Raw genomic sequence first — 27,014 nt, 5'->3', positions numbered from 1 at the left:
CAACTGGACACAAGAACAGTTTTTTTCCCCTGAATGCAATCACTCTACTAAAGAAATAATTCCCTCAACACTGTTAAACTATTTTCTAAGTCTGCACTACTATTAATCTCATCATGCGCATGACCCATCTCCTCCCACAAATGACTGTATGACTGCAGCTTGTATCCTTACAATTTATATTGACCGGTTCCTAGTATGATTTCATTGTGTTGTACCTTATGATTCTTGACAAACTTTTCTTTAATGTACACTGAGAGCAGATGAACCAAGACAAATTCCTTGTGTGTCCAATCACAATTTTAAAAATCTGTTTTGTTCTATTCTATTCTTTTATTCCAAATTCTATTCTATTCTTTCATTCCAAATTCTATTCTATTCTATTCCAAATTCTATTCTATTCCAAATTCCAAATTCTGCTCTAGAAAAACAGCTTTCAGCTGTGGCGAGGGGGGCATTTGCCCAGGTTCGCCTGGTGCACCAGTTAAGGCCCTATTTGGACCAGGAGTCATTGCTCACAGTCACTCATGCCCTCATCACCTCGAGGCTCGACTACTGTAACGCTCGCTACATGGGGCTACCTCTGAAAAGTGTTCGGAAACTTCAGATCGTGCAGAATGCAGCTGCGAGAGCAATTATGGGCTTCTCTAAGTATGCCCATATTACTCCAACACTCCGCAGTCTGCATTGGTTGCCGATCAGTTTCCGGTCACAATTCAAAGTGTTGGTTATGACCTATAAAGCCCTTCATGGCACCGGACCAGAATATCTCCAGGACCACCTTCTGCCGCACGAATCCCAGCGACCGTTTGGTCCCACAGAGTGGGCCTTCTCCGGGTCCCGTCGACTAAACAATGTCGTCTGGCGGGACCCAGGGGAAGAGCCTTCTCTGTGTTGGCTCCGACCCTCTGGAACCAGCTCCCGCCTGAGATCAGGATTGCCCCCACCTTCCTTGCCTTTCGCAAACTCCTTAAAACCCACCTCTGCCGTCAGGCATGGGGGAACTGAAACATCTCCCCCTTGCCCATGTTGTTTTGGTGTTAGATTGATTGTGTGCTTGTTTTTTAATATTCTGGGGTTGTTTTTTATTAATTTTTTAGCTTAACATTGTAATTGGATTGGTGGGTATTGGATTTGTTATTATGTATTGTTTTTACCATTGTTGTGAGCCGCCCCGAGTTTGCGGAGAGGGGCGGCATATAAATCCAATAAATCTAAATCTTTATTCCAAATTCTATTCTATTCTTTCATTTCAAATTCTATTCTATTCTACCTTCGCAGCTTAAGGAGCAGCCAGCCCTGTTTACTTTTCTCCGCTTGGCTCTTTTCCTGTTGTTCTTAACCTGGCAGGTGACCACGTTTCAAACCTACCCGTTTCCTGAACAATGGAAAGTGAGTAAGTGCCAAGATGAGTTGCCACCACAGTTCCCATAGTAGCAACTGCCCTATTCCTCTTGGCCTGGGGGAAGAAAGCTAGTGCCTACAGAAGCCAAGCTGATCAAGTGGGGATATTGTTCATGCCACAGTTTATTCTGAGATCGCCGCTTGGTAGCCCTGATTATTAGGAGGTAAGCCGGAAGGATCGTCGCTTTTTAAAATCACTTTTCTCTGCAATTTTTCCCTTTAAAAAGCATGCTGAACTCATTTGCTGCAATGTATCGAACAGTCTGGAAAAAAACGTAGCTTTCTAATTAAAATTATTTCTGATTATGGAACTGTTCCTCTACAGAGTTTTGGCTGAATGTGCGAATCAGTTTCCCCTCCTCCCTGGGATCTCTTTCAAACAATGAGTCTGCTATACAGTTATTTATTTACTTATTTATTTACTTACTTATTTATTTATTTAGTCCAATACACAATGAGGGTTTTGGTGGGTATATATCTATATACGCATAGTAAAATACATCATGAAGTTTATAGAGGAGATACTCATAGTAAAATATACCTAAGAGATAATAGAAAAGAAGGTATAGTAATAGAACATATCAATGAAAGAATAGAAGAAGAGATATAGGAATAGAAGAAAGGTATAGGAGATATAGGAGAGCAATAGGGGAAGAGCCTTCTCTGTGGCGGCCCCGGCCCTCTGGAACCAACTCCCCCCAAAGATTAGAATTGCCCCCACCCTCCTTGCCTTTCGTAAGCTGCTTAAAACCCACCTCTGCCGTTAGGCATGGGGGAATTGAGACCTTCTTCCCCCTAGGCCTTTACAATTCTATGCATGGTATGTACCGTATGTATGTATGTTTGGTTTTTTATATTAATGGGTTTTTAATTGTTTCTAGCATCAGACTACTATTGTACACTGCTTTATTGTTTCTGTTAGCCGCCCCGAGTCTCCGGAGAGGGGCGGCATACAAATCCAATAAATAAATAAATAAATAGGACAGGGGACAGAAGGCACTCTAGTGCACTTATACTCGCCCCTTACTGACCTCTGGATAGGTCAACCGTGGATAATCTAAGGGTAAAGTGTTGGGGTAAAGTCCTTATTTAATTTGGGAAAAATTTGGTTTCTTTTTCCTCTTTCAGTAGAATTTTTCCATGTAAAACTGCCCCAGAGTCTATCTTTTCCTTATTATATCCAGCTCTTTTTTATATCTCCTTTTTTTTTATATCGCCTTCTGCCGCACGAATCCCAGCGACCAGTTAGGTCCCACAGAGTTGGCCTTCTCCAGGTCCCGTCAACTAAACAATGTCGTTTGGCGGGACCCAGGGGAAGAGCCTTCTCTGTGGCAGCCCCGACCCTTTGGAACCAACTCCCCCCAGATATCAGAGTTGCCCCCACCCTCCTAGCCTTTCGTAAGCTCCTTAAAACCCACCTCTGTCGTCAGGCATGGAGGAATTGACATTTTCCCTCCCCCTAGGCTTATAAAATTTATGTATGGTATGCTAGTATGTATGATTGGTTTCTAAATTGGGGTTTTTAAAATTAACTTAAATATTAGATTTGTTTACATTGTATTATTATTGCTGTGAGCTGCCCCGAGTCTGCGGAGAGGGGCGGCATACAAATCTGATTAATAAATAAATAAATAATAAATAATGTTCTTCAGACTGGATTCAGAAACCTCCGTCAGCCAGAATTCCAGATTGGAGCATCTCATTGATTCGGCCCCATTGCTTAGGAAAGAGACGTCAATTTTAACTCCTTAAATGTTGCTCCGTAAGTGGACTGGATTTCAGAGTTTGCCTTCCCGATACGGAGGCGTCGATGGAGGTTTCCAGCACAGCTCTGTGGAGGTGGGAAGCTCAAGATTTCCCAGTCAAGACTCAGAAAATATCAGCGAGAACCCCATGTCCTTCTCTCAATCCCTTTTGGCTGCAGAAAAGACCCTTCCTTCAAAGCGTCCTTTTCCATCACAGGTAAGCACTGTTAAGGTGTGTGCAGAGTAATCTCTGAGTAGTCAAAGATACACGGAGGAAACGTGGTGGTCTATCAGCAGTGATGGGCTCCTACGGGTACAGTCAGGTACGCAAAACTGATAGGAAAAAAATCGATTTCCCCCCCCCCTTTTTTCCCCTTCTCGGCTCTGGCCATGCTTTTCCTATCGCAGTAAATGTCCAGACAACGAAGCAGTGGAAGTGATGTGCTGGTGCCTGGAGGCTGTTGGGGTCTGGATGGGTGTCAACAGACTCAAACTCAACCCGGATAAGACGGAGTGGCTGTGGGTTTTGCCTCCCAAGGGCAATTCCATCTGTCTGTCCATTACCCTGGGGGGGGGAATTACTGACCCCCTCAGAGAGGGTCCGCAACCTGGGCGTCCTCCTCGATCCACAGCTCACATTAGAGAAACATCTTTCAGCTGTGGCGAGGGGGGCGTTTGCCTGGTGCACCAGTTGCGGCCCTACCTGGACCGGGACTCACTGCTCACAGTCCCTCATGCCCTCATCACCTTGAGGCTCGACTACTGTAATGCTCTCCACATGGGGCTACCTTTGAAGAGTGTTCGGAAACTTCAGATCGTGCAGAATGCAGCTGCGAGAGCAATCATGGGCTTCCCTAAATACGCCCATGTCACACCAACACTCCGCAGTCTGCAATGGTTGCTGCTCAGTTTCCGGTCACAATTCAAAGTATTGGTTATGACCTATAAAGCCCTTCATGGCATCGGACCAGAATATCTCCGGGACCCTCTTCTGCCGCACGAATCCCAGCAACTGGTTAGGTCTCACAGAGTTGGCCTTCTCCGGGTCCCATCGACTAAACAATGTCGTTTGGCGGGCCCCAGGGGAAGAGCCTTCTCTGTGGCGGCCCCAGCCCTCTGGAATCAACTCCCCCCGGAGATTAGAACTGCCCCCACCCTCCCTGTCTTTCCTAAACTACTCAAGACTCATTTATACCACCAGGCATGGGGGAGTTGAGATAGCTCTTCCCCCTAGGCCATTACAAGTTATGCATGGTATGTCTGTGTGTATGTTTGGTTTTATTATAAGGGTTTTTAGTTGTTTTATTAATTGGATTTCTACATGCTGGTTTTATCATTGTTGTTAGCCACCCCGAGTCTGCAAAGAGGGGCGGCATACAAATCCAATGCATAATAAATAATAATACAGTGTTCCCTCGATTTTTGTGGGGGATGCGTTCCGAGACCGCCCGCGAAAGTCGAATTTCCGCGAAGTAGAGATGCGGAAGTAAATACACTATTTTTGGCTATGAACAGTATCACAAGCCTTCCCTTAACACTTTAAACCCCTAAATTGCAATTCCCCATTCCCTTAGCAACCATTTAGATTATTACTCACCAGGGTTATTTATTAAAGTTTATTAAAATAAATATTTATTAAAGGTGGACAAAAGTTTGGCAATGACATATATGACATCATCAGGTGGGAAAAACCTTGGTATAGGGAAAAAAACACAAAAGTATTTTTTAATTAATATTTTTGAAAAACCGTGGTATAGACTTTTCGCGAAGTTTGAACCTGCGAAAATCAAGGGAACACTGTAATAATAACTACGTATGCTATTTTTTTGGCCGCTCAGAAAATAGAGTTTTGTGGCTCCCGGTGTTTTCTTTTCTGTGGGAAATGGGCACAAATGCCTCTCTTAAGTGTTTAAGGTTGCCAACCCCTTCCCTGTACCACTTCAATCAAGTGGCTGTCCAGTCTCTTCTTAAAAACCTCTAGTGATGGAGCAGCCATAACGTCTGGTGGCAAGATGTTCCACCGGTGAATTGTCCTCACTGTTGGGAAGTTTCTCCTTAATTCCAAGTGGCTTCTCTGCTTGATTAGTTTCCACCCATTATTTCTTGCCCTGCCCTCTTGTCCTGGTCTAGGATGGTCACATTGTCCCGACTGAGTTTTGAAATTCTTTATTTTCCTTTTTCAGCTAATGAGCAATGGGGTAACAGCAGCCCTGGAGTTCAGCAGCCCACGAAGCAGCTTAGGAGGAACCAGCATGAAATTCCAATACCTTGAGCCTCTGAGAGCCATGTCTGTGGGGTCCCAGCCTGATAATCAAGCCAACAACAGAATGTAGGTTTGGAATAAACTGGATACCAAGTGGGGAAGCTTTGGCATGAAATCTAATGTGGGTTTTACTCTTTTGTTTAGATTGAGATTAGTTGTGAATAATAGTTCAGCCACACACAGATATACTAACATGAATTACTTTGATAAATAAACATATTCAGATAAACAGTCCAAAGTCATACACATAACGAGACAGAATAACAGTCCAAATATTATTTAAAAGTCTTTCTTACCAATTTATTTAATAAACAATGTCGTCTGGCAGGCCCCAGGGGAAGAGCCTTCTCTGTGGTGGCCCCGGCCTTCTGGAGTCAACTCCCCCCCCAGAGATCAGAACTGCCCCCACCCTCCTTGTCTTCTGTAAATTGCTTAAGACCGACCTATATCACCAGGCAGAGGGGAATTGAGACAACTCCCTCAGGCTTATATAGTTTTATGTATGGTATGCTTGTGTTGTATGGTTTTAAATGATGGGTTTTTAGATACTTTCTTTTAAATATTAGATTTGTTACATTGCACGTTGTTATTATTATTGTTGTGAGCCGCCCAGAGTCTACAGAGAGGGGCGGCATACAAATCTAATAAATAATAATAATAATAATAATTATTATTATTATTTAAATTTTTTTAATGCCGCCCTTCTCCTTAGACTAAGGGCGGCTTATAACATGTTAGCAATAGCAATTGTCTTTGTCATAATCAGCAAACAAAGATATTAAGCCTAAACACATTCTAGCTGTAATACATGACTATAATACCAAGAGATTGCAGAGAAAATGCCAAGCAAACCTATCACTGAGTAACCAGACAAAGAGAAACAGAGAGAGTGACTCAAAGAAATAAGATATGAACTCTAGCTCCCTCTTGTGACAGTCTTTAACACCTGCAGCAATATATTGCCAACCCAATAGTTATGGCAGTGTTTCCCAACCTTGGCAACTTGAAAATATTTGGACTTCAACTCCCAGAATTCCGAATGCTGGTTGGGGAATTCTGGGAGTTGAAGTCCAGATGTCTTCAAGTTGCCAAGGTTGGGAAACACTGAGTTATGGGGAGAGTCCTAACAAAGATGTTTCCCTTCTCACCCAAGCAGCTGCTTCAGCTCTTTATTTATTTACGCATTTATTATTTTTAGCAGAGATGTCCCAAGGAATCTGGAGTACCCCGTGCAGTCCGCAGGTTCAAATCTTACCAGGCGGAATTCCTTCTCCCACCTTCCTAACTCCAACACAAAGGATTTTAATTCCGATTCGCCATTGGTTAGAAAAAGGTGGAGCGGCTCACAGCCAGATCTGCAGGGGAACTTCCTGGAAGAGTCGCTAAGGAATGGGGAGCTCGGAGGGGCGGGCGGCTCTCTGGCGGGACCACCGAAAGAATTTGGAGCGCGGAACCTCGAGTTGGAAGTCGACCTGATGGAATTTGAGCTCTCTTCCCTAAAACAGAAGGTAATGTAACGACCTCTCCAATTTTTGACCACAAGGTTCAGTATGATAACAGATTAAGCAAGTAGCTCAATTTTCTTTAATTGCCATAAAACTTCAATTCTAGATAATGGTTAAAATGAAAGCGTTTGTGGGTAAAAGCGTGCTATTTAATTATTTCCTATTTTAAAAGTTGTTGTGGTTAGCTCTGGCCCAGCTCCTGCCCCAAGGAATGTGCAGGTGGATGTGGGGGAAACATCCACATGCCGCAGGCCTGTTTTGCTCCCGATGGAATCTGCCGACGAAGCCTCCTCTGACCAAGGAAGCGTGAGTGACAGGGAAGAGGGGAGTTTGGCAGACAGCCCAGGAGGAGATCAATCATCTGTATCATCTTTGGATTCTGAACATGCGTAGAGTGATGCATAGGAGACAACAAATGAAGGATTATTACAAGAGAAAATGAGGCCACCTGTGGTTGGGTGGGGCTCCAGTAATTAGGGCTGCTGCTATAAATAGCAGCATGTGGGTTTGGCCGTTGTGGAAAAGTATCTGATCGCAGTTCGTCAGGAATTCTGGGTTGCTGATTTTTCACGCCTTTGAAAACAAAGCAGAGCAACGTGTGTGTGTGTGTGTGTGTGTGTGTGTGTGTCTGTCTCATCTCGTTGGAAGAAGAAGGGGCGTGAGGTTTCTTCACAACTGCTAGCTACTTAATGACTGCTTAAGGTTAATTGTACAAACTACCCAGTTGTTTTGGGACAAGTGCTCTTTGCAATACAAAAAGAGTGCTTAGTTTATTTTGAATTTTGGGATAAAGAACATTGTTTTGAATTTTCAAACGTGTGTGTGTGTGTCTGAAATTTTTACCCTTGAACTTTCGGGAGGCTCCTACCAGAGAGCCCGGCAGAACAAAAAGTAATTAAGGATCATACTAAGATACTAGAGAAGGAAGGACAATAAAAAAACTACGTAAGCATTCAATAAATAGTGCATAAACTTCCACGGGGAAGGCAGATTCACGTAACAACAGTATTGCTAACATTGCTAACTGCAAGAATTCGCGACGAGAAACCTTATACAATGGGGCGAATGATATTCTCCATGAAAGACTTTCTAAGGCAAATTCTCTTTTGCCGAAATCGTTAAGGAGAAAAATACCGATTATTTTTTTTCTTCCCTCTCCCGCAAAACTCTGGCTAATGCATAGACCTGCCTGTGAAATTTCACCTGACCCTTGTCTTTCCTGCAGCAGATGGAGAGTTCCTATACCTACCTGGAAAAGGAAAGAAAGTGGCTGGAAGTTGTTCGTTCAGAAGGCAGGGAACGAAAAAGGGAACTGGATGACAAGTGAGTAGCCCTCTACTTGGAGAACAGGAGTACAGTGTCCCCTCGATTTTCGCGGGTCCGAACTTCGCGAAAAGTCTATACCACGGTTTTTCAAAAATATTAATTAAAAAATACTTTGCGGGTTTTTTCCCTATACCACAATGTATTGTCTGGGTCGAAGTACAGTGATCCCTCGATTTTTGCGATCTCGATCTTCGCGAAACGCTATATTGCGATTTTACAAAAAATAATAAATTAAAAATACGTGCACCTTTTTTTTGCTTTACCACTTCCGCGTTTGGCTTCAGAAGTCAGCTGGGACGCGGCGCGGCTGTTTTAAAAGGTCGCAGCCAGCCTGGGGGGCTTCCTAGCACCCCCCCGAACCCGGGTTGGGGGTTCGGGGGGGTGCTAGGAAGCCCCCCAGGCCGGCTGCGACCTTTTAAAACAGCCGTGCCGCGTCCCAGCTGACTTCTGAAGCGCGGAAGTTCGCCTTTGGCTTTTGGCTTCAGAAGTCAGCTGGGACGCGGCGCTGCTGTTTTAAAAGGTCGCAGCCGGCCTGGGGGGCTTCCTAGCACCCCCCGAGCCCCCAGCCCGGCTTCGGGGGGGTGCTGGAAAGCCCCCCAGGCCGGCTGCGACCCTCCACTATCTGCGCATGCGCGCAGATGGTGTTTTTACTTCCGCAACCCTACATCGCGAAAAATCGATTATCGCGAGGGGTCTTGGAACGGAACCCTCGCGATAATCGAGGGATCACTGTATTTAAATTTAAATATTTCATTGTCACCGTCAATAAAAAGGAATTGTCACTGACAACGAAAGTCACGTGACACTCAAGAGACCAGTCCCACCACACATAACAATCAGAAATAAAATAAAATAAAATGCCCCACCCACCACAAACTCCACACCCTGAACCAGACAAATATCTGCACAACAGATACAATACTAATAATAATAGTGCTGTTTATGTATGCATAATAATTTCTCAACTTCTATCATTTGCATATAGATAATGATGATATATTATGTGTCAATATATATAATACGATTTTCCAGTGGTGAATTTTTTTAACGTGAATTATAATAATGATAATGATGATGATAATAATAATAATAATAATAATAATAATAATAATATTAATAATAATTTATTAGATTTGTATGCCGCCCCTCTCCAAGGACTCAGAGCGGCTTACAATAACAATACAACATGTACAAATCTAATATTAAAAACAATTTAAAACCTTCATTATAAAAAGAAAAACAATCATACAACCTAACAATCCATACATAAAACCATAGTATCTAAGGGTATATTATTATTATTATTATTATTACTATTATTATTATTATTTATTGGATTTGTATGCCGCCCCTCTCCACAGACTCGGGGTGGCTAACAACAATGATAAAAAACAACATGTAACAATCCAATTTAATAAAACAACTAAAAACCCTTATTATAAAAACCAAACATACACACATAGCATACATAACTTGTAATGGCCTAGGGGAAGGAATATCCTAACTCCCCATGCCTGGCAACAAATATTAATTGGGTGTGGTGTGGCTTGATGGGCGTGGTAGGGATAGATACAGCAAAATCTCCATTCCCACCCACCCCCTCTGAGACCAGACACAGGTGATATTTGCTGGTTCTCTGACCTACTCAAAATTTACACTACTAGTTCTCCAGAACCTATCAGAACCTGCTGGATTTTTAAACCCCTGCTATTTTCCCATTTCCTATCTCTATTTTCTAATCCCCTAATAATGCAATTGCAATAATAATAAGAGATATTCTAACCATCATCTCTCCTTCCTTTTAATATTTCAACTCTTATCGAATCCATTGTCTTCTTCGGTGTGTATTTCAGGATCTTCAATATGGAAATGGAGCTGGTCAAGACAAAGTCGTACCTTGGCAAAAGGGACCACTGCTTGTTTTCCCAAGGTTTCGATCAGAACAAACCTGGGGTAAGGAAAAACCTTCCAAATCTTAACATCTAGATTCTGAAACGGCCCCAAACTTCAGTTTGTTTTGCAATTCTGCAGCGGGGCACAATTAAATGCAGCTAGTCCTTGGCTTGCAACACTTCATTTAGCGATCATTCAAAGTTACAACAGCGCTGAAAAAAACCAGTGCAGCATAGAGGGTTGTACGTGCATGCATGGGTGGAAGGATATTGCATTATGGGTGTGGGCATGTGCACATGTACTGTCGTGCACGTGTAAAATCGTGCATGGGATAGAAAAGGTGGATAGAGAAAAGTTCTTTTCTCTGTCACACAATACTAGGACAAGGGGGCCCTCCCTAAAGCTCACAGGTAAGAAAGTGAGGACAAATCAAGGGAAATATTTCTTCCCCCAGAGGGTCCTTGGTTGATGGAATTCCCTTCCAGAAGAGGTCGTGACAGCTGTCAGCCTGGAGAGCTTCAAGGCAGCATTAGACAGATTCATGGATGCCAAGTGTATTGGTGGTTATTGAAACGGATCATAACCAACACCTTGTGACCGGAAACTGATCGGCAACCAATGCAGACTGCGGAGTGTTGGTGTAACATGGGCATACCTAGGGAAGCCCATGATTGCTCTCACGGCTGCATTCTGCACGATCTGAAGTTTCCAAACACTTTTCAAAGGTAGCCCCATGTAGAGAGCGTTACAGTAGTCGAGCCTCGAGGTGATGAGGGCATGAGTGACTGAGCACAAACACACGGCCTTTTTTATATAGAGGGACAGACAAATAGCTCTTGTGCAAGGTAGGGAGATTCAAACTGCCGAATTGCAGGCAGCAGAAATAATAATAATAATAATAATAATAATAATAATAATAATAATAATAATAATAATAATTTAGATTTTTATGCCGCCCCTCCCCGGAGACTTGGAGCGGTAGCCTGTAGTTCTGCACTCGAACCACTGCGCCATGGTGGCTGAAACAAAAAATAATGGGAACATTCTCTTCAGACCCAGGAAACTTTGGACGTCAGCCTGGAGCTGAAAAACCTTCAACAGAGCCTGACTGCTTTGAAGAAGTGCATCAAAACCTTAGAAGAAAAACGAAATGAGATGGTGCAGCAGCTGAAATGCGTCAAGGAGGTTAGTCTGAACTTTGGAATAAATAATAATAATAGTAATAGTAATATAGTAATAGTAATAATAATTATATATAAAGTGGTCGAAAATGAGCAAGCAAAACAAACTGTGGGACTTCCGACTTCAGACTGACCGAATTCTGAAGCATAACACACCAGACATTGTGATCGTGGAGAAAAAGAAAGTATGGATCATCGATATCGCAATCCCAGGAGACAGCAGAATTGAGGAGAAGCAGCTAGAGAAATTATTGAAATACGAAGATCTAAAAATCGAGCTGCAACGACTCTGGCATAAGCCCGTGAAAGTGGTCCCAGTGGTACTTGGCACGCTGGGCGCAGGGCCAAAGGATCTCAGCGGACATTTGAAAACCATTGGAATTGACAAAATCTCCACCTGCCAATTGCAAAAGGCCGCTTTACTGGGATCGGCAAACATAATTCGCCGCTACATCCCGCAGTCCTAGGTGCTTGGGAAGCGCCCGACTGGTGATGAAATACGAAATCCAGCATAGTGATCTCGTTTGCTGTGTTGTACTGACATAATAATAATAATAATAATAATAATAATAATAATAATAATAAGTATTATTATTATTATTATTATTATTATTATTATTATTATTATTATTATTAATTGGATTTGTATGCCGCCCCTCTCCAAAGACTCGAAGGCTCCTGTAGCCGTATCACCAATGGCTACAGGAGATAATGCAAATAACGGAAGGATGGAAGGCTGAGTCAACCTTGAGCCCACTGAGATCCGATCGGCCATACTGCTGGCAGCCGGCGATCAGCAGAAGTAGCCTGCAGTACCGCACTTTCACCACTGCGCCTCCGAGGCTCTGTGGACTTCCCCGTTGTTATACGTGATGGTCTGAGAGCTATTTCTAAGAACACAAGCCCATTTCTCTTCCTTTGCGTCTTCAGGGAGAGCCGAGCTCAGCCAGCCGCCCAACAGCCCCAAACTCCCTGGAAACCAAGCGAGAAAGGCGCCAACTCCAAGCTGCTTACAAGCACATCAAACAGGTGGGTATTTTTTTTAAAATTAAAAGTCTTGGTTCAAGGCAACAAATTGCCCTTGTATTGTTTTCCTTTTCGAAGGACACCTTTGTCTGTAGTTTATGGGCCTATAAGGGGCCACAGAGCTGGCCTTCTCCAAGTCCCATCTGCCAAACAATGTCAGCTGGCGGGGCCTTCTCTGTGGTGGCTCTGACCCTTTGGAATCAACTGCCTCTGGAATTCCATATTATCCCCACTCTACCGGTCTTCTGAAAAGCCGTCAAGACCTGGCTTTTCCGGCAGGCCTGGGATCAGGAATGATCGACAGTATGTATGGGGTTATTAATGTATTTTACGTCGTCATTTGCTGTTTTATTGCTATTGTATTTTATATTGTTTTTAATTGATTGGGATTATTGTCAGCTGCCCAGAATCCTGCTGGAATTGGATGGCATATAAATGTCTCAAATGAATGAATGATTATATTATAATAATTATTATTATATCTTTGTATACCATCAATAAGTACATGACAAAACAAATAAATAAACTGAATGAATGAATGAATGAATAAGTAAGTAGATAAATAAACATGGATGAAAAATGGTTCTATGAAAACTCTCTCTCTCTCTCGGGAAAACTTTATTGCAGAAAAACGCAGCCTTGCTTGAGCAAGTCCAGCACCTCAGCCTGGAGTTGAAGCAGGCACAACAAAATCGAGAAGAATACGCAGACCAGATCTCGGCTCTCAAATCAGAGCTTGCAAGGAATAAGACTTGGGCCAATCAACAGGAAGAGGAGATAGTCCTCATGAAGGAGGAGATGGAATCGGTTAGACGGGTAAATCCCATTTCTGGGAATGAACTGTGTTCCTCCTCTCTCTGTCTGTCTGTCTATCTATCTCTTCTCTCTCTCTTTCTCTCTCTCATCTGTCTGTCTGTCTGTCTAACTATCGAACTATCTAGTAGAACTAAGGAGAAATTTCCTGACAGTCAGAGCAGTTGATCAGTGGAACAGCTTGCCTGCAGAAGTTACGAATGCTCCTACACTGGAAATTTTTAAGCAGATGTTGGATAACCATCTGTCTGAAGTAGTGTAGGGTTTCCTGTCTAAGCAGGGGGTTGGACTAGAAGACCTCCAAGGTCCCTTCCAACGCCCCCCATCCTCTTCCTCCTCCTCCTTTTTCTCTTCCTCTTCTTCTTCTTCATGATCGAAACATTTAAATATGTTAAAGGGTTAAATAAGGTCCAGGAGGGAAGTGTTTTTAATAGGAAAGTGAACACCAGAACAAGGGGACACAATCTGAAGTTAGTTGGGGGAAAGATCAAAAGCAACGTGAGAAAATATCCCCTTATATAGAGCGCTGGTGAGACCCCATTTGGAATAATACTGTATTCAGTTCTGGAGACCTCACCTACAAAAAGATATTGACAAAATTGAACGGGTCCAAAGACGGGCTACAAGAATGGTGGAAGGTCTTAAACGTATCAGGAAAGACTTAATGAACTCAATCTGTATAGTCTGGAGGACAGAAAGAAAAGGGGGGACATGATCGAAACATTTAAATATGTTAAAGGGTTAAATAAGGTCCAGGAGGGAAGTGTTTTTAATAGGAAAGTGAACACAAGAACAAGGGGACACAATCTGAAGTTAGTTGGGGGAAAGATCAAAAGCAACATGAGAAAATATGATTTGACTGAAAGAGTAGTAGATCCTTGGAACAAACTTCCAGCAGACGTGGTAAATAAATCCACAGCAACTGAATTGAAACATGCCTGGGATAAACATAGATCCATCCTAAGATAAAATACAGGAAATAGTATAAGGGCAGACTAGATGGATCATGAGGTCTTTTTCTGCCGTCAGTCTTCTAATATTTCTGTGTTTCTTCCATAGAATATTTGCAGCTCAGGGTTGAATTGCAGAGTCCTTCGTTCTCTCTGAGCTTGCTTGTTTTCTTGGAGACGTTTCCTTACCCAACTAGGTAATCTCATCAGTGCTAGAAGGAGGAGCAAGGTCTAGGATCCTAGTTGGGGAACGTACCTGTAGCTATGCCCAGCTGAACCCAGCTCAAGTGGGTTCCCAGATGAAGGGCTCTTATAAAACTGAGCCCTTTCGCTCTCGCAATTCTTCTCCCAGGCGAACGCAGATCGTTCTTCTGCTGCAGCTGAGAGCCACGGAAAGCTGGAAGCTCTTTTGGAGAAACTTCGTCTTCTGGAGGAGGAAGAGAGGTCCCATGCTCATCACATCCGGGCTCTGGAGGACGAGCGGACCCGTTGGCTGGAAGAGAAGGAGAAGCGCCTTCTCGAAAGAACGGAGGAGCAACAGGGCCAGGAGACCACCAGGAAAGCTCTGCAAGGAAGGTGTGAAAATCTCAGGTGAGGAGCATCCAGACCTCCTTCCAAACTTGGGAGAAGTAATCAAATCCTTTCAGAAGGACAAATCTCTCTGTGTTTTTTTGCCTGTTCACAACATATGCAAGGATGGACATTTATTTATTTATTATTTTATTTATTTTATTTATTAGATTTGTATGCCGCCCCTTTCCGTAGACTCGGGGCGGCTCACAACATAATAAAACAATTCATAATAAATCTAATAATTTACAATTTTAAATTTAAAGTAGTTAAGAAAACCCCATTTTTAAGCAGACATACCTACAAACATACCATACATAAATTATATAGGCCTGGGGGAGATATCTCAATTGCCCCATGCCTGACGACAAAGGTGGGTTTTGAGGAGTTTACGAAAGGCAAGGAGGGTAGGGGCAGTTCTAATCTCTGGGGGGAGCTGGTTCCAGAGAGTTGGGGCCGCCACAGAGAAGACTCTTCCCCTGGGGCCCGCCAACCGACATTGTTTAGTTGACGGGACCCGGAGAAGGCCGACTCTGTGGGACCTAATCGGTCGCTGGGATTTGTGCAGCAGAAGGTGGTCTCGGAGATATTCTGGTCCGCTGCCATGAAGGGCTTTAAAGGTCATAACCAACACTTTGAATTGTGACCGGAAACTGATCGGCAACCAATGCAGACTGTGGAGTGTTGGAGTAACATGGGCATACCTAGGGAAGCCCATGACTGCTCTCACAGCTGCATTCTGCACGATCTGAAGTTTCCGAACACTTTTCAAAGGTAGCCCCATGTAGAGAGCGTTACAGTAGTCGAGCCTCGAGGTGATGAGGGCATGAGTGACTGTGAGCAGTGAGTCCCGGTCCAAATAGGGCCGCAACTGGTGCACCAGGCGAACCTGGGCAGACGTCCCCCTCGCCACAGCTGAAAGATGTTTCTCTAATGTGAGCTGTGGATCGAGGAGGACGCCCAGGTTGCGGACCCTCTCTGAGGGGGTCAATAATTCCCTCCCCAGGGTAATGGACGGACAGATGGCATTGTCCTTGGGAGGCAGAACCCACAGCCACTCCGTCTTATCGGGGTTGAGCTTGAGTCTGTTGACACCCATCCAGGCCCCAACAGCCTCCAGACACCGGCATCACTTCTACTGCTTCACTGACTGGACATGGGGTGGAGATGTATAACTGGGTATCATCCGCATACTGATGATACCTCAACCCATGCCCTTGGATGATCTCACCCAGCGGTTTCATGTAGATATTAAATAGCAGGGGGGAGAGGACCGACCCCTGAGGCACCCCACAAGGGAGAAACCTCGGAGTCGACCTCTGACCCCCCACTAACACCGACTGCGACTGACCGGAGAGGTAGGAGGAGAACCACTGGAGAACATTGCCTCCTGCTCCCAACCCCTCCAGTCGGCGCAGAAGGATACCATGGTCGATGGTATCAAAAGCCGCTGAGAGGTCAAGCCCAAACTGTAAACTTGCAATTTTATTAAACCGAAAGCTTTTCCATGGACCTTCTACCTTGTTTTTCCTTTGGTTCCCTAGGGAATCTCAGATCCAGTTGCAGAAGGAGAAGGATCTACTACAGGTTCACTGCCAGGACCTTGAAAGACAATCCGAAGAGTTGAGCAAGCAATTGGACGACCAAAAGTCCATCTCCCAAGACTGGAGAAACCGATGGGAGGAAGCAGATGACGTTTTGAAGACCAAGGAAGAAGAGCTGGAGAAAACGAGAGCGCAGAACCAGGTTCTCCAAGCCAAGGTGTGGCCAACAGTTTCTGGGTAGTTTTCCTCCTTGTTTTCTGGGCTTTTTAATTGTACTTGATCTTTTGAACTTTCTGTCCGGAGTAACCCTGGGGGGGGGGGAAATTATTGACCCCCTCAGAGAGGGTCCGCAACTTGGGCGTCCTCCTCGATCCACAGCTCACATTAGAGAAACATCTTTCAGCTGTGGCGAGGGGGGCGTTTGCCTAGGTTCGCCTGGTGCACCAGTTGCAGCCCTATTTGGACCGGGAGTCACTGCTCACAGTCACTCATGCCCTCATCACCTCGAGGCTCGACTACTGTAACGCTTTCTACATGGGGCTACCTCTGAAAAGTGTTCGGAAACTCCAGATTGTGCAGAATGCAGCTGCGAGACCAATTATGGCCTTCTCTAAGTATCCCCATATTACTCCAACACTCCGCAGTCTGCATTGGTTGCCGATCAGTTTCCGGTCACAATTCAAAGTGTTGGTTATGACCTATAAAGCCCTTCATGGCATCGGACCACAATATCTCCGGGACCACCTTCTGCCGCACGAATCCCAGTGACCAGTTAGGTCCCACAGAGTTGGCCTTCTCCGGGTCCCGTCGACTAAACAATGTCATTTGGCGGGACCCAGGGGAAGAGCCTTCTCTGTGGCGGCCCCGGCCCTCTGGAACCAACTCCCCCCAGAGATTAGAACTGCCCCCACCCTCCTCGCCTTTCGTAAGCTCCTTAAAACCCATCTCTGTCTTCAGGCATAGGGTGATTGAGATATTCCCTTCCCCCTAGGCTCATAAAATTTATGCATGGTATGTCTGTATGTATGGTTGGTTTCTTAAATTGGGGTTTTTAATATTACTTTTAATATTAGATTTGTTCATATTGTCTTTTTACTGTTGTTAGCCACCCCGAGTCTACGGAGAGGGGCGGCATACAAATCTAATAAATAGATAGATAGATAGATAGATAGATAGATAGATAGATAGATAGATAGATAGATAGATAGAAAGCGAGAGAGAGAGAGAGAGAGAGAGAGATAAATTAACAATACAATACAATACAATAATAAAATAAAATAAAATAAATAAAAACAAACAAACACAGGAGGATTAGATAAAATATCAGAATATATGGTGGCAATTAGTGAATCAGAAAAACTTTACAATGTCTGGAGGCAAGCTGTTGCATGGGTTAATTGTTCTGACTGTCAGGAAATTTCTCCTTATTTCAAAGTTATTTCTCTCCTTGTTTAGTTTCCACCCATTGCTTTTCTCCTTTATTGCTCGGTCATTTTTGGAACTTGGCACAGCCAGTGCTATGTTTTTAAGTCTCAAGTGATACCCTGGAGAACCACTGCAGCACCATCTCAGGGCTGGCAAGCTTCTTGTCTGCTGACTTGCATTCTTGTTTCTTGGTAGAACACCGAATGGAGTTTGGAGAAGCAGAGGCTGCAGCAACTGGTCCGTGTTTTGGAGGAACAACTTATTGAAAAGTAAGGAAAGCAAGGCAGCAAGGCAGGGATCTCAAGGTAGAAAGAACCACTAGATCTCCCCAGGAAGAGAAACGTCCATATTCTTCAGGAAATTAAAAAAGTGCTTTTTATATTTTTAGATAGAAACATAGAAGACTGACGGCAGAAAAAGACCTCATGGTCCATCCAGTCTGCCCTTATACTATTTCCTGTATTTTATCTTACAATGGATCTATGTTTATCCCAGGCATGTTTCAATTCAGTTCCTGTGCTTCTTCATTTTGATTTGTGGGGTTCTTTTATGCCGAAAGCCTAAGCATTCAGTACAGTTTCCAAGAGGAACCATCTGCTCTGCGGTTTAGTTCAAAAGAATTCTTGTCTTCAGGGACCAAGCGTTGAGAGACCTCAGGCATGGCAAAGATGAGGCGAGAGCCATGTTGGAGACGAGGACTTCATCAGAGCCGAAGATAACAAGAGAAAGTCCAGGGACCTCTTATGAGAAGGTTAGTTCTGATCTGGTAGCCATGTCAGCTGGATCCAGCACCTACCTCAAATCTTCCCCCAGGCTCATTATTATTTATGTTTGGTATGTATGTGCTATTTGGTTTTAATTATGATAGGGTTTTTAGTTATTTTTAATATTAGATTTGTGCCATTATAATATTGTTTTTATCGTTGTTGTGAGCCGCCCCGAGTCTTCGGAGAGGGACGGCATACAAATCTAATAAATAATAATAAAATAATAATAATGTTTGAGCTACATGTAGAAGGGATCTCCATACTCCATCCCACTTAATAATAACAACAACAGAGTTGGAAGGGACCTTGGAGGTCTTCTAGTCCAACCCCCTGCTTCAGACAGATCCAACATTTTAAAAACTTCCAGTGTTGGGGCATTTACAACTTCTGGAGGCAAGTTGATCCACTGGTTAATGGTTGTCACAGTCAGGAAATTCCTCCTTAGTTCTAAGTTGCTTCTCTCCTTTTTTACTTTCCACCCATTGCTTCTTGTTCCACCCTCAGGTGCTTTGGAGAATAGATTGACTCCTTCTTTGTGGTAGCCCCTGAGATATTGGAAGACTGCTATCATGTCTCCCCTGGTCCTTCTTTTCATGCTCAGTTCCTGAAACCGTTCTTCCTATGCTTTAGCTTCCAGTCCCCTAATCCTCTTTGTCGCTCCTCTCTGCACTTTTTCTAGTCTCAACATCCTTTTTTGCTATGAGACAGGTGAGCTTGGAGACATAGCAATAGCATTTGTATTTAGACCTGGTTTTTCACCCATTCTAGAGATAGAAACATAGAAACATAGAAGACTGATGGCAGAAAAAGACCTCATGGTCCATCTAGTCTGCCCTTATACTATTTCCTGTATTTTATCTTACGATGGATCTATGTTTATCCCAGGCATGTTTAAATTCAGCGACTGTGGATTTACCAACCACGTCTGCTGGAAGTTTGTTCCAAGGATCTACTACTCTTTCAGTCAAATAATATTTTCGCACGTTGCTTTTGATCTTTCCCCCAACTAACTTCAGATTGTGTCCCCTTGTTCTTGTGTTCACTTTCCTATTAAAAACACTTCCCTCCTGAACCTTATTTAACCCTTTAACATATTAAGATTATTAAGATGTGGGTCTCGGAGCAGGGTGTAATTTGGGGGTGGCAGATGGACTCCGAAGGTCACGACAGGCGCATCTTACTGGACATTACATTTACAACTGCTACAATTATTAACTTCTTTTCAATATCTCTATAATTTAATTTCCTTTTACCATTTCTTTCCTCTACCCCTTTATAAAGTTTGTCCCATATTTTATAATATTCTAAAGTCCTCCCGCTCATTCTATAATTTTGGCATTCTTGCTGACCCAGAGTTCTCGTTTATTCCCCCCTCCCCACTCCTTCTAGGGGCGTCCTGGTGGGTTGGAGACCAAGAGTGTTGGGAATCAGCTGGAAGGTCTCAGGCTACAACATCATTCAGTGACTGAGCAGGTGAGATGTCCGGGTTTACCTTCCCATCTTTTCTCCCTCTGACCATCTCGTTGAGGGGCAAGGAGAAGACCATTGAAGCAGAAACATAGAAGACTGACGGCAGAAAAAGACCTCATGGTCCATCTAGTCTGCCCTTATACTATTTCCTGTATTTTATCTTACAATGGATCTGTTTATCCCAGGCATGTTTAAATTCAGTGACTGTGGATTTACCAACCACGTCTTCTGGAAGTTTGTTCCAAGGATCTACTACTCTTTCAGTCAAATAATATTTCCTCACGTTGCTTTTGATCTTTCCCCCAACTAACTTCAGATTGTGTCCCTGGTGGAGTCCTACCGATGCGCTCCAGTTTGGGCGCTCCGGTAGTAGCCTGCCGATGATGTAATTTAGGCACGACAGCTCCGGTGCCAGTCTGTGCATGCCACCATATTTTTTCCTAATTTTCGGAGATTTTTCATGTCATCCAAACTAAATCAAGAGTCCAAAAATTTTGCAGTATCCTTCCCCTGGAGTGGGGAGGGAATGGGGATTTTGCAGCATCCTTCCTCTGCTATGCCCACCAAGCCACGCCCACAGAACTGGTAGGGAAAAATTTTGAATTTCATCCCTGACCTGAAGCATCACAGAACTTTTATAACTCCATGTTTAGCTGCGCCGTATTCTTCGATTGCAGATCCCACTTGATCTAGTTAATATGGCCTCCATAGCTTCTAGAACCCGTCAGGTCTGGGTATCACTGTCATTAGCTGGACTCTTATTTCCATTTGTTTCTCTTCTCCAAAAGCTGAAGGAACTCTTCCGACAGAGGCAACAGCAAGCAGGAGCCAGGAAGGACCATCAGGAAAAGAGCTCAACGGCCCTTCAGAATGCTCCGCGAGCACTGGTGAGATTCCATCTTTCCATCGTCTTGATGGGCCAACCTGTTGAACCCCAGCTGCGTTGATACCGTTAGGGACGTTGGAGGGAGGCGGGAGTTGCATTTACCAGCCACTACTGGCATGCTCTCCAGGACCTTCATGGGTGCGTGCATGTCCAGGGGGAGTGCACATGCCTCTCAGCACAAGATTTGGCTTCTGCACATGCGCAGCAAGCAAATTCTTGCTGCACGGATGATCTCGCGCATGAGGTTTTGCCGATTTTCAGTGATTTCTTTGCTTCTGTGCATGCAGAAGTCATCAAACACAAAACTCTTACTACATCAGTCACAGTGAATCAGCAGAAATGAACAGAGAGAGCAAAGAGAGAAAAATCATGCTCTTTGGCTCCCTCTTATGGCAATATGCAACAGTGCCTCTTAAAGCTATAGTACTTCAATAAAAACAAACATTCATTGTTCGCTTCTTTGTATATTGCCAACCCCTAACTGTAACACAGGGTAGGAATGAGGATGCTGGGCCAAGCCATGCTTTAGTTTGTTCCAAACCACCCTGGTTTTTCTCGCAAGATGCGATTTTGAGGATGGGGGTTCTCAGCCTTGAAAATGAAGAACCACCAGCATGACTTCCAGTTTGCTTCTCCCAAAGACCACTTCACAGGAATCCCTTGGACCTTCCTCAGAAGATGTTGTGGTTAGCTCTGGCCCAGCTCCTGCCCCAAGGACTGTGGGTGTGGGGGAGACATCCACATGCTGCAGGCCTGTTTTGCCCCCGGTGGAATCCGCTGATGAAGGCTCCTCTGACCAAGAAGACATGAGTGACAGGGAGGAGGAGAGTGTGGCAGACAGCTCAGAAGGAGATCAATTCTCTAGCTCCTCCTTGGATTCAGAACAAGAGTTAATGATACAGCCACGCATGCGGAGAGCGATGCATAGGCAGCAACAACTGAGAGATTATTATCAAAGAAAATGAGACCACCTGTGGTTGGGTGGTGCTGTGGTCATTAGTGAGGCTGCTATAAATAGCAGCCTGTGGGTTTGGCCATTGTGGAGGATTATCTGATCCTTATGTTTCGTGCCTGCTTTACTGACTTTGACATTTGTGTGCTGATTTTTCCCCGCTTGGAAACTAAACCAGAGCAAAGTGTGTTTCACTTTGTGAAAGAAGAAGGACTGTGAATTGCCTCACAGCTGCAAGCTAAGTACCACAGAACTGATAAGGGACTTGTACAAATTACCAGTTTGTTTGGAGACCTGTGCTCTTTGCTATACAAAAAGAGGGCTTAGTTTAAGTGACTTTTCATTATGAAGAACATTGTTTTGAATTTTCAAACGTGTGTGTGTCTGAAATTTGTACCTGTGAATTTTTGGGAGGAGTCTACCAGAGAGCCCGACAGAACAGGAGAAAGGCATTTGGAAGTTGGAGACGCATCCAAGAGGGAGGAAGGACAGAGTCTACGGCAGCAGCTGAAAGCCAAAACCGATGTGGTAAGCACAACCTATTTGCAGGCTGCGTTCCTCAAAACCAACCACAGAGAAAGAAGATTGTTGGTAAAATACCAGAATATACTGTGGCAATTAAGTGAACCAGTGCAGATAAATGATGAAGACATGTTTGTAGAAAACAGTTTCATTCTTCAGTGCAAAATATTTTCTTATTCTTCTATTTACAGGAACTTTACTGTAGCTATATTCAGTAAAGCTTACTTACAATTAGATACTAAACCAATCCAGGTTTCTCTGTATCACTTCTCTTTATTTTCATTCAATTCCTTTCTTAAATGGGGGTTCGTGAAATGGGTTTAGACTGCAACCCTGCTAAATTCTCCGTTATTGAAAAATGAACGGTATATCACACTTGCAGTCAAATTCCACCCATTTAAACGATGATTGAGTAACGCAAGGATACTGAGGGTTGCAATTTTTTTACGACATTAGTTTAATTTTCTTTTTCCTTGGTGAAGTTCAAATGATAATTCCCGGGTTTTCCTCCGACCTGGAGAAGGCTGTTGCAAGTGTTCAATGACCGGTTTTCAATTTTTATTTGGAAAAAAAAAAAAGGGGGGGGGGGGAAGCCAAGATCAAAATAATTTAAATAAGACCCGAAAGTAAAGCTAGAGTTACTTTCATCATCTGGCTGCAGGCTCTTAGAAGGTTCTGGGCTCCTTCTTAGAAACATAGAAGACTGACAGCAGAAAAAGACCTCATGGTCCATCTAGTCTGCCCTTATACTATTTCCTGTATTTTATCTTACAATGGATATATGTTCATCCCAGGTATGTTTAAATTCAGTTACTGTGGATTTATCTACCACGTCTGCTGGAAGTTTGTTCCAAGGATCTACTACTCTTTCAGTAAAATAATATTATCTCATGTTGCTCTTGATCTTTCCCCCAAGTAACTTCAGATTGTGTCCCCTTGTTCTTGTGTTCACTTTCCTATTGAAAACACTTCCCTCCTGGACCTTATTTAACCCTTTAATATATTTAAATGTTTCGATCATGTCCCCCCTTTTCCTTCTGTCCTCCAGACTATACAGATTGAGTTCATGAAGTCTTTCCTGATACGTTTTATGCTTAAGACCTTCCACCATTCTTTCTTACTTCCAGATTTCCGCCATGGCCTGTGAAATTCAAACTCTGAAAGAGAAAAATGAGAACTTAACGCAAGGTGAGGCGCTACATAAATACATGCATACATGCAATTATCCCTGGTAAAAGCTGATTTGGAGGTTTATATCCTGCTTTGTATGCAGTTGGCTAAAGGTTCAAATCCCATAAGGGTATGTCTAACTGATGAGAGCATAATAAGCTCAAAATAGATCTATGCCGTAGACATTTGAACAGTCGCTCAGCTGAGTGCTGTAAGCGTTGTAAGTCGAGGACCACTTGTAGTGAATGACTGGCCATTAAAACAAAACTCGGTTTAATCTCCTCTCAACAGCAAAACTGAGATTCCGGGAACAGATTCAACAGATCCGCCAGCTTTCCAAGCGGCCGTCGGAAGAGAGTCCCAAGGAGCTGCAGGCTGCAAGGCTTCCCACCAGCCCTGGATGGGAGGATGCGCAAAGGGCTCCTTGCCACGAGATCCTGGAAGTTTCCTCGCCGAAGGATGATGCTCCATCCTCTTCCCACCACGTAGAGGTCCAGGAAGCGCTTCCAGCCTGCGTCGAGGAGGATCAGAGGGACCCCTCTTTGAGCATCAGGGTGGTGCTTCTCCCTTCTGACGCTTCTCTTGAGCCGCACGGACCGACCCTCTCCGATACATCGTCAGCATCTGACAAGCTTTCGTTAGCTCCCGTGGTTTCTCTCAAAGGCCCCCTAAAGCACGTAGAGGACGAAGGAGCTTCACCCGGGCCCCGAAGCCCAGGGTTCTTGTCCCCCAAGCCTTTTGGGCCCCCAAGACCATGGTCCCCTTTCCGAGAGAGGCCCGAATCGCCAGAGAACCGAAGGGATCTGTAACCATAGAAACATAGAAGTCTGATGGCAGAAAAAGACCTCCTGGTCCATCTAGTCTGCCCTTATACTATTTTCTGTATTTTATCTTAGGATGGATATATGTTTATCCCAGGCATGTTTAAATTCAGTTACTGTGGATTTATCTACCATGTCTGCTGGAAGTTTGTTCCAAGGATCTACTACTCTTTCAGTGAAATAATATTTTCTCACGTTGCTTTTGATCTTTCCCCCAACTAACTTCAGATTGTGTCCCCTTGTTCTTCTGTTCACTTTCCTATTAAAAACACTTCCCTCCTGGACCTTATTTAACCCTTTAACTAACATATTTAAATGTTTTGATCATGTCCCCCCTTTTCCTTCTGTCCTCCAGACTATACAGATTGAGTTCATTAAGTCTTTCCTGATACGTTTTATGCTTAAGACCTTCCACCATTCTTGTAGCCCGTCTTTGGACCCGTTCAATTTTGTCAATATCTTTTTGTAGGTGAGGTCTCCAGAACTGAGCACAGTATTCCAAATGTGGTCTCACCAGCATTCTATATAGCGGGATCACAATCTCCCTCTTCCTGCTTGTTATACCTCTAGCTATGCAGCCAAGCATCCTACTTGCTTTCCCTACCGCCTGACTGCACTGTTCACCCATTTTGAGACTGTCAGAAATCACGACCCCTAAATCCTTTTCTTCTGAAGTTTTTGCTAACACAGAACTGCCAATACAATACTCAGATTGAGGATTCCTTTTCCCCAAGTGCATTATTTTACATTTGGAAACCACCACGGTTGGTTCCCGGGACAGAAGAAACGTCAGGCAGGAGATCCGAGTTTGGGAAGGAAAGCTCTTCCCCATCGCTAGGACTCCCGGTGGGCGGCTCAGGTGCATGCGTTACTGGCGGGTGCCCGTCGGCACAAGATTCAGCTCCTGCACATATACCAGAAGCCAAATCTCCTGCGAGGACGCTCACGCACGGCAGATTTCGCCGATTTTTTGTTATTTCTTTGCTTCCGCGCATGAGCAGAAGCAAAAGAAGTCTAAAAACCAGGGAAATTTAACGCGCATGAGCACCCTTGCGCAAGATTTGCATGGGAAGACAAATCTCACACCGACGCGCATGCACGCCTGCTGGCGATGCGGAGCTGCGCTCAGAAGTCCATTTTCGCTACCACTCTAGAGTGACCCCTACAGGCAGGAACCCATTAATGTTTCTATGTTTCTACCGTTTCCCCGAAAATAAGACGTACCCCGAAAGTAAGGCATGTCAGAGGTTTTGCAGAATTTGCTAATATAAGGCACCCCCTGAAAATAAGGCGTAGTCAAGTTTACATACGGTACGGTGGAAAAACATACGGTACCGTTCAAAGCTGTTCATAGCGGTGCCGTAATAATGTGGCGTCCCCTGCTGGCCCCTCCCATCGCTTTGTACCGTCCAGTACAGCAGACACAGTCTGCTGCTGTCTCACCGCCACTACAGTCTCCACTACAGTGCGTAGACTGTAGTTCCTCTGGTGGCCGGAAGCTGCAATAGCGGGAGTATACTGTTGTACCATATAAGTGCCGTCGTTTGTGTGGGTGGGTGCCATACTGACAGGTACCGTACCGTAATCAGTGTACCGTACAGTACACTTTCTTTGGGGTTGTCAGCTTTTCTGCCTGTGAATTTGTCTTATTTGAGAAATATAAGGCACCCCCCGAAAATAAGACGTAGCACAACTTTTGGAGCAAAAATTAATATAAGACAGTGTCTTATTTTCAGGGAAACATGGTATAAAGTTGCCCATGGTGCAGAGCGTTTGTATCCATTGAGCCTTAGCCATGAAAGTAACTATGGATTGTGTGCCAGATTAGACCAGAATCTAAATTTCCCTTGGATTCTTTTGCCAAAGTGCAAGTCGGCATTCCCTCGCTTCAAAAGGACACGGCGGCACCAGGATTAACTGGTTATTCATTTATCTTTGTCGCCCGTTAATCAATCGGATTCACAATAACATATTCAGAGCCACAAATTAGCCCCCGATTAAATCAGGCCTACTGTGCAAAACTGCCAAACAAGATGAAGACAAAGCGAGCTGAACGATAAGATTAAAATGCTTCAAAAGGATTTTTTAAAAAATTGACTTAAAAGCCTGCCAAAGAGACCGTTAACACTGCATTGCCCAAATCTGACAACCAAAGGTGAGCATAGAATGATGCTTTGCCCATAGTTTAGATCTGTTTGAATCCTCTTTGCTAATTTGGATCGACGATTCAGTGCCTGTGTTTAGGAAAGCCAGCAATGTTTTGACCCTGCAACATCATTTAAAGAAAAAATAAAAATAAAAGAGCCATTCTATGAAATATTTGGTAGTAAAGATATTGAACTTTATTTTTATTTATTATTAGAGTTGGAAGGGACCTTACAGGTCATCCAGTGACTAGTCCAACCCCCTGCTCAAGCAGGACTCTACACCATATCCCAGACAGATGGCAGTCCAATCTCTTTTTGAAGGTGTTGAGTGTTGGGGCTTTCACAACCCAACGTATACATATAATGTTTAATCGTATACATTTAATATTTAATTGTATAAATCTTACAGGAAGTTTTTGAGGCATCCAAAATGCCTCTCACCTTTTTTTCAGTGGATTTGACAGCGGGTCCAGGGGGAAAGCATTTTGAAATCCCGATATTTCCCTGTAACTTGCAATCTAGTTAAGGCGCGATCGTAGACGATGTCATACCAAACGGCTAAGCCGTGGAGAAATATCGCTAGCCAGAATTATGCTCCTTTTTGCTTGACTCTGCCAGGCAGCGCGATCCGTTTTTT

General features: G+C 43.9%; 1 protein-coding gene across 4 annotated transcripts; it reads left to right on the top strand.

Annotated features, from left to right (window-relative positions):
* Positions 1-1,478: 1,478 nt before the first annotated feature.
* LOC139173432 (golgin subfamily A member 6-like protein 22) lies at positions 1,479-27,014 on the top strand. Of its 4 annotated transcripts, XM_070763254.1 has the most exons (18): positions 1,479-1,565; positions 3,054-3,363; positions 5,330-5,475; positions 6,608-6,917; positions 8,143-8,237; positions 10,094-10,193; positions 11,187-11,318; positions 12,245-12,343; positions 12,968-13,156; positions 14,456-14,694; positions 16,218-16,434; positions 17,838-17,911; positions 18,276-18,393; positions 19,799-19,882; positions 20,668-20,766; positions 22,132-22,245; positions 23,367-23,427; positions 23,701-27,014. In XM_070763254.1, the coding sequence occupies exons 2-18, from the start codon at positions 3,154-3,156 to the stop codon at positions 24,216-24,218; spliced, it is 2,805 nt and encodes a 934-aa protein (XP_070619355.1). In that variant the 5' UTR covers positions 1,479-1,565; positions 3,054-3,153; the 3' UTR covers positions 24,219-27,014. The 4 variants fall into 4 exon arrangements, with proteins under 4 accessions (XP_070619355.1, XP_070619356.1, XP_070619357.1 ...); XM_070763255.1 differs by lacking the exon at positions 1,479-1,565 and having other exon boundaries at positions 3,067-3,363; positions 6,611-6,917; positions 8,140-8,237; XM_070763256.1 differs by lacking the exon at positions 1,479-1,565 and having other exon boundaries at positions 3,067-3,363; positions 8,140-8,237; positions 22,135-22,245.

This window comes from Erythrolamprus reginae, chromosome 10 (assembly GCF_031021105.1).
Source record: "Erythrolamprus reginae isolate rEryReg1 chromosome 10, rEryReg1.hap1, whole genome shotgun sequence".
NCBI lineage: Eukaryota > Metazoa > Chordata > Lepidosauria > Squamata > Dipsadidae > Erythrolamprus > Erythrolamprus reginae.
Note: the sequence above shows the minus strand (reverse complement) of the source record. Positions and strands in the feature narration are given on the sequence as shown.

Excerpts from the sequence above, each read along its gene's own strand:
- LOC139173432 (XM_070763253.1), top strand. The coding sequence starts at position 3,154 with ATGTTGCTCCGTAAGTGGACTGGATTTCAGAGTTTGCCTTCCCGATAC. Across the intron at positions 5,476-6,607 it reads AATCAAGCCAACAACAGAAT|CAGAGATGTCCCAAGGAATC; the intron begins GTAGGTTTGGAA and ends TATTATTTTTAG. Across the intron at positions 14,695-16,217 it reads GGAAGGTGTGAAAATCTCAG|GGAATCTCAGATCCAGTTGC; the intron begins GTGAGGAGCATC and ends TTGGTTCCCTAG.